We start from the raw sequence: 7,880 nt of genomic DNA on the forward strand, positions 1-7,880 counted from the left end.
ATGACCTTTGCTAAAAAGTGGACAAATCGAGCACCTGAAATTTGCCGGAACGGAAATGAATCAACATTCCGGCAAAACATAGGCCACTCGGCTTCATTCCCTGGAAACAACAAAAAGCCACTTTGGCACAACCGAACCACTTCAGTGTTGCATATAACATGAGCAAACACTATTGAGGAATTTGCATATAATATGACCACTTAAGTGAAAAGATATAATCAACAATAATGGAATATGCAAATGAACATCAATGACATATATCATATAACATCAATATTATTTTTCGTTTACATAGCAACAATTACTTTAACCGAGTTTTTGAAAAGAAAAACAATTCTGTTTTCTGTTTATAGCTAAATGCCATAGCTACTATTTTTTATTTATAGCTAAATAATTTTGTTTTTTGTCTAAAGCTAAAAGTCTAGGGAGGGATCAACTTTAAAATAAAACTTGCCTAAATTATTTTCCTTGAAAAAAAGTGGTCTTTTCAAAACCCCAAAACCTTTGCAAAATGACCTCACTAAACACTTCTCTGCCTAGGACAGAACCCAAATTCTGTTCTAGCTATTCCTCTCTCTCTCTCTCTCTCTCTCTCTCACATACACACACACACATTATTTTCTTTTCATCCAAATTGTTTTAGGGCAAATATTCCAACAAGACCTTATTAGAAATTGCAAAGGAACTCCATTTTCTCTAACCCTTCTGACCTCACCAAAATTTCTACAGCAAGACCTTAGTACCTACACCCAATTTCTTCAAAAATATTCAGGTCCATAGTCCAAATAATTCAAATTTCATTTCAATGAAATTTGGACCAGATTCAGGTCCATAGTCCAAATAACTTTTTATAGCTAAATGCTACTGTTTTTTGTTTATAGCCTCTATTAATTTAAAGCTAAATGCTACTATAATTTATATATCCTTCGTTAATTTAAAGCTAAATAGAATTACTGTTTAGGTATTTTCATCAAAATTTGCCCTAGTTAATTTCCTAAAAAAGTTTGCTAATCTTTTTTCCTAAATGCTAAAAAAATACCTAGGGTTCATATGAACAACATCACAATAGCGCTCTATGAAATTTGCCCTAGCTAGCAGAGAGGGAGAGAGAGAGAGAGGAGGGCAGGGGAGAGGAGAGGGAGAGGCTTACGGTCTGCGGCGGGGGCGGGCTCGGGCAACTCTTGGCAACGGCTTTGCCGGCGGTATTTGGTCCTTTGCCGAGTGTTCGTGGCACCCGGGGTATAGATCGATTCAAGTACTGTGACCTCATCACATAGTTGGTGCGACGAGAGCAACAAAGCAAGAAAATAATTCCCCGCAAAAAAAGCAAGAAAATAATTTACCTTTGGCTGTGTCGCGTCTCGTGTGTATGTAGAGCTGAATCAGCGAACTGCAGATCGTCCCCAGTAGTTCTCTTGCGAGCACTCCACTGCGAGGCTACAGCGTCCAGATCTTCAGCCTCCGCCTAAGAAAGCAACGTCGAGCCGGTAGAGCCAGTCGCCTCCATTTACGAGCTGCCGTGCTCGAGCCAAACGAAGCAGCTGCGCCCAGCCAGGATCTACCTCCTCGAGGTCCGCGCCGGAGCTCTCGAGCTGGTCAGCCGCTGCGGCCACCCGGGATCCATGCCTGGCTGAGCGCTCGAGCTGCCGCGTCCGGCGAGAGAAATGGCCAACGGCAGGAGTTTCAATCCGGCGAGAGAGTATGGGGGCAAGGAGGAGGACATTGCGGCAGCTTCATCCCCTCCGTCCGGCTTCTGAGTTCTGACGGAGAAAGAAGAGTAGGAAGGCAATACGACTGACAATCGTTCTGGAAAGAAAATCGGTACATCCATCCAAGTTGTATGACCGTACGAGTGGATCTCTATTACGATTCGGTCCAACGTTTGGACAGAAAATCGGACGTCCTACTTTCCCTTCCGGTTTTTTCTCGCACGGTGGAACTCCGATTCTGACTCCGGGATCTGATCCTATCATGCTGTGTATATATACATGATGAAATAAGGGAAGGCAAGGCGGTGAGTCTTCCTCTGCTTCAACTACTGCGCCAACGCTGCTTTGTGGCGTCAAGTTGGAGGCTGCGCCACCGATCGAATCGATGGAGACCTCAGGTGGAGGTATCCACGCTCTAAGCGACGACGCTCTGGTGCACATCCTCGTCCGCCTCCCATCGGTGTCGGTGCTCCGTTGTCGCGCCGTCTGCAAGGACTGGCATCGTGTCACCACCGACCGTTCCTTCCTCGTCGCCCACGCTGCCAGCCGCCCCCGCGAGATGGTCGTCCAATTCATCGGCGACCAATACCCGGCAGTGCAAGCTATGTCTCTCGAGCCGACGCAGGAGCAGACATACCGCTTCCTTTGCGACCATGACCCCTCCGGCAACTTTAAGAATGTCTTGTATTCTCTCGATGGTCTGCTTGTGCTAAAACAAAGTTGGGCCCTCTTCGTCATCTGCAACCCGGCCACCAGGCAGTGGACCAACCTGCCTGAGTTGGGTCGGCAATCCTACTGCTCGGTCTTCGAGTGCGGCTTCTACTTCCACACTTCTTCCGGCGAGTATCGCCTTTTATGCCATGCCATTCAGAAAGAGGAGGAAGAATTTACTAATTCTAACTTCAAACCTGAGACGAGGCGTCGCTACTACATCCTCTCGGCCGGTGCCATCCTACCACGTCAACTGGGGCCAGCTCCTTCCGACCCATCCGGTAGGTTACCAAAGTACGAGGTTCCAGTGGCTCATCGTGGAAACATACATTGGCTCTCTAAGCACCCTCAAGCCAACCACACCAGAAAGATGCTAGCATTCGACACGGCTTCCAAGACATTCCGGCTCATGTCCCAACCCTCGCCAGACAATACCGTGAGGACATCCTTATTTGAGCTCGATGGGGAGCTCTGCGTCGCGGCTATGTCAGAATGCTTGACATCCCTAGACATATGGGGCCTACAAGACCACAAGGCGGAGACCTGGACATTGCTCCATCGAGTCCATGTGCCGATGCCCGTACTTTCCAAACGCGATGTAGTATCGGTGAGCAAGGTCATCTCTCTTGGGAACGGTGCCATCCTCATCGGATGTCCTAAATGTGACATGGCCAGGATGTACCATCTCAAAGACAAGAGGGTGATTCGCGGAGATTTCAAATTCGGTAGTGTAGTAGATCCAAGATTCCTCGTATTTCATGAGAGCCTCGTGCCACATGCCTTTTTTGACTCCCCTCGCTGCCGGGATCTTGAGGCTATATACTTCTCTGAAGGGAGTTAACATCTTTTTGCAGCAAAAAAGTATTTCTTTCTCTCTCTCTCTTTTCTTAGTGGTAGGCGATGTGTCGTGATTCGTTTGTGGTGGCTTACCTAAGATCTTAGTTTCTTGGAAATGCTTATATGAATAATATGGTATGTATGTGCATGTTTCTCAAGGGGTAAAGTGCGTGCTTGTCTCCGTGCACATCTGTTTTTTGAAAAATAAATAAAAAGAAAATATAATCTATTCAGTGGGTATCATCCTATGTGGATCTCTCTTTTTTTTTTGCTGAAATATCCTATGTGGATATCGTGCTCCAACTTCACTGTGCATCTTATAACAACTTTGGCGACAATTTACTTAAACTTCTATTACAATAACAAACTTCAGCGAATATGTGGTGCCCTTCAACAATATCCAAACATAGCTTACTAGGTGGCGCTGTCTAGCGAGGTGCAAGAGAAAAACCATTGACTTCTCATGAATTTGTATGCAACGGGATAATAGGCTGCTAAAGCACCAATAGACAAACTAACTCGTAAAATGGGTGGTTGTGACTCCTCTACCTCGTTCCGCTTTTGCCATTCAAGCTATAGCAACCAACTATGTGAGAGCTTACTCAAAATCTGAACCACATTTATATAATAACGTGGTGCAGACCAGAGACAACGAAGACTTTCATATAAACTGAACGTCGATGCATCTTTTATTGAAAATGGAACAGATGGAGCAGATGCAGTGCTACGTAATGCAGTTGGTGAAGCTATTGCAGGAGCTTACTGGCCTCTAGATCGATTTTTGATGCAGCAACAGCAGAGGCAACAGCGCTGCAGAAGGGCAATACATGGTGGAAAAGTTGGGTTGTGTTCCAATATATAATAGCTGAAATAGATTCTCTGGAACTTGTATAAGCTTTTAGTGGGGCCATTCAGATGTGGAGTCCATACTCGGTTATACTAGCAGATTGTTTTCGGATTGCATCCAGAATTGGGAACATCTCCGTGCAACATTGCAACTAGGAAGTGAACATGGTGGCACACACATTAGCTTGACATGCTATTACTTCTAATTCTTTTGTGTTTCGGGAGGGTAATCCCCATAGCTTTATTGTCCCGGCTGTAATGAAAGATGTATAGTTATTCAACTTGAAATAAAGTGGGCCATGATGGCATTCCCTAAAAAAAATCTGAGCCAATTCACGTCAAATTGTAGCGCTATACAAGGTGATGTTGATCGTTTTTCCCGTAGACTCCTGACTGGACCGGCGCCTTACTAGGCTGGCCCAGCGCGGGGAGAAGGACAAAGCTACACCTACGTAAAGATCTTTACGTACCTGTTGACACCTGATTTTGGCAAAATACAGAGTGAAAGGGTTTTCACCATGAGAAAGTTTCACATCGTCGAGTGGAACAACTTTGATATTTAGGCTATCGCCATTCGACCTCATCTCAGTGGCCGAAGCTGTACTCCGAGCGACAAAATTTAGTGTTCTGAGTGCTTTTCGGCCGATTACGCCCTCAATATGATCTCAGATGAAGGAGCACTCTAAAGGAATTGTCTTCGTCTCGTCGAGGCAAGTGATTTTCATATATAAATCATCTTAATCCGAGTTCATATACAAAATTTACGGTCAATACGGTTTGGACAGGCCAGAAACCAAAATATTACGTTTGACATCAGACACATGTTGATGAGTGTCTGATGCAATGCGTGAGCTATTCAGCCCTCAAGACGACATTGAATTGAAAAACCTTCAACATGGAAAAGTTTCGTCTCGTCGAGCCGATCGATTTTCATATATAATTCGTCTCAATCCAAGGTCGTATGAGGCCTGGAGAGATAAGACAAGATCAGATTGTGTTTTCATTCGGAAATCCGAGTGAAAAGGCTTATCATCCGAGTGAAAATTTACCAGTCGAGTGAAAATTACCGGTCGAGTGGAAGTTTGCTGACCGGATGAACTTATTATTATCCGAATAAAAATATAGTCATCCGAGTGAAATTGTCCTCCAGATGAAAATGTTCCGAGTGAAAAGATTATCATCGGAACGAAAAGTTGCCGATCGCGTAAGATATTGCTTTCCAAGTGAAAATATAGTCATCCGAGTGAAAAGTTCAGTCGGACGGTCCGAGTGAAAGTCTCTAATATCCGAGTGGATGAGTTCGAATCCGAGTGAAACTGAACGTGTGCCCGAAAGTTTATCAAGATGACCTCGGATGAAGAAGTGTTCAATACAGAAGTTATGCGTATCATCAAGACGGTAAACTTTGGTTTTGGAGTCATCATCATCAGAGATAGTATATGGCCTACAAGTTCACTATGAGACTCGGATAATCTAGTCTACTGCAAGACCGAGTCCGACTGGAAGGTAAAGATGATCACGAGAAGTATTCAAGATGGCCTTGTTTGAAAAAGTAATCAACATGACAGTTGTTCGTATCGTCGAGGCGCACAAGTTTGATATTTGGGCCGTCTTGATCAAAGATCATATGCAAACTCGGCGGCCCGCGCAAGGAGGAAGACAGAAGTTGGGCCAGATTCAGACTGAATCCGAGTTGGATTAGAACTAGGACTCTAGGGCGTGAATTGATGTAATTTCTTGTAAGGAAAGCCTAGATGAATCCTTTACTTGTAGGGGAAGTCGAGCCAGCTCTTATATATATTGGGGGTGATGGCCGATAAAACAACACACAATCGAACAAATCAATATACTACTTTTTCATCTACGTTTTATCTTTCCACCGTTTTTCTCTCTCGTTCTTCGCTGTTATTCGTGTTTGAGAGCTGCGAATCCCGAGGCTCTAGGGGCGAGCGAATCGACCTAGGGCAGCCCATAGCCGCCGCACTCCCTGACGGGGTCCCTCCCGGGGGCGTGGGGTTTTCGGGTCTGCAAAAGCGCCCGTCGACTGTCTTGCGTATCGCGCTGTCGGTCGGGTATCCTTCGACGTGAGCTGCGATGCATGACTCCCGACGTTGAGGATACACGTAACGTGTTCGTGTGTCAACAGTACCTTATGTAAAATGAGACGTGGCAGTTTTATATTGGGTATTACTTGGGGCACGGGCCCACCCTGAAAATCAGGGGGAGGGGGGGCAGTTTATGCAAAGGATTTACGTAAAGCTTCGTAAGACTTTACGTAGGTGCAGCATTTTTGCAGGGAGAAACGGTGGTCCCCCCCCCCCCCCCTCTCTTTTATTGCGGGGTAAAGAATTTTATTCAATCTGCTGGGAGCCTGGGATCAATACAGTCCCAAATTGCAGTCCGTGGCCCCGAGCGACCCATCTGCCCCAGAAGATGGCTTACATTATTCTGGTCTCTCCTCACATGTGATAACACATGTTCAACATTTTTTCTTTTTTCCCCGCAAAAAAACATTTTTTCTTTCTTTCTTGTTTTATTACTTTTATTTAAATTACTGAAATGAAACAATATTATATTTAAACAAAAAAATCAAAGCGCTTTCAAAACAAAATAAATGTTTTGGCACCTTTAAAATAATATTGGTAGCATTAGGAAAAATGTTCGTCACATTCAAAACATATTCACACAGTTTAAAAAAATGTTTGTGTCATTTTAAGAACCATTTAGAATATTTGCCTAATTCAAAAATATATTTCATACTATTCAAAAAATGTTCACATGTTTTAAAAAATATCACATTTAAAAAATATTTACAAAATGTGAAGCAAAGTTTTGTATAGTGTAAGGAAAAGTTTCGTGCCATTCAAAAAATGCACATTCCATTTTAAATAAATATTCACATGTTTCTAACATTTTGAATGCAAACGTAGTTAGACATTGTAAAAAGATTCACCGCCTTGCGAGCCGTTGAATCCGACGCAATCTAACGGGTGAATGTATTTCTCCACTTTGCAACAGAGATCTTGTTATAGAAACATTTATAACATCGGCTGTGTTGCGGATTTTTTTGCAACACGGGTCTTGTTGCAGAATTATTTTTGCAACACAGTTTTGTTGTAGATTTTTTTTGCAACAGAAGTGGTGTTGCAGAATTTCTTTTGCCATCTTCACTTTTTTCGAACATGGGTATTGTTGCGGAAAGAACTTATGCAACATATGTGATGTTTCTGAAAAAATTACCGAGGATGCTACAATCCAAATTCTTGTCTGCACTGCCCACCATCGACTACTGTCATTGCAGCCCCCACTCTGCTCGACCCCAGGAGGCCCGGCGGCCTCCACCTGAGACGATACTTGCACTGTGGATGGCAACGACGACTGGAGATCGTCTTTGTCGTCATCCGTAGCAGTAGGGGCGAGTGTTATTGTATAAATGTATTGCTTAGTCGCTTTCATCAGATCAGTCTTTTGATTGCATTGGTTAGAGCATACACTTCTACATGGTATTGGAGCCAACAGGTCTTCTACATTAAATTGCAGCCTACTTTCGGTCAATGTTTAGGCCTGATGGAGCCACATGTGAGGGGGGTGTTGACATACTCTTCCATCAGATAAGTCTTTTGGATTCATTGATGATACGTCTCCAATGTATCTACTTTTCCAAACATTTTTTCCCTTGTTTTGGACTTTAATTTGCATGGTTTGAACGGAACTAAATCGGACTGATGCTGTTTTCAGCAGAATTGCCTTAGTGTTATGTTTGTGCAGAAATAAAAG

At 43.8% G+C, this 7,880-nt stretch overlaps 1 protein-coding gene across 1 annotated transcript; it reads left to right on the plus strand.

The window, feature by feature from the left end:
- Window positions 1-2,094: 2,094 nt before the first annotated feature.
- Window positions 2,095-4,666, plus strand: LOC147967655 (F-box protein At5g49610-like). Its single transcript, XM_087523208.1, has 2 exons — window positions 2,095-3,120; window positions 4,604-4,666. Exons 1-2 carry the CDS (start codon window positions 2,095-2,097, stop codon window positions 4,664-4,666), a joined length of 1,089 nt encoding a protein of 362 aa, XP_087379334.1.
- Window positions 4,667-7,880: the final 3,214 nt, after the last annotated feature.

The sequence above is a fragment of the Triticum urartu genome, chromosome 5A, assembly GCF_056163025.1.
Source record: "Triticum urartu cultivar PI428250 chromosome 5A, HENAU_Tu73, whole genome shotgun sequence".
NCBI lineage: Eukaryota > Viridiplantae > Streptophyta > Magnoliopsida > Poales > Poaceae > Triticum > Triticum urartu.

Excerpts from the sequence above, each read along its gene's own strand:
- LOC147967655 (XM_087523208.1), top strand. The coding sequence starts at position 2,095 with ATGGAGACCTCAGGTGGAGGTATCCACGCTCTAAGCGACGACGCTCTG. Across the intron at positions 3,121-4,603 it reads ACCATCTCAAAGACAAGAGG|AGTGAAAGGGTTTTCACCAT; the intron begins GTGATTCGCGGA and ends GGCAAAATACAG.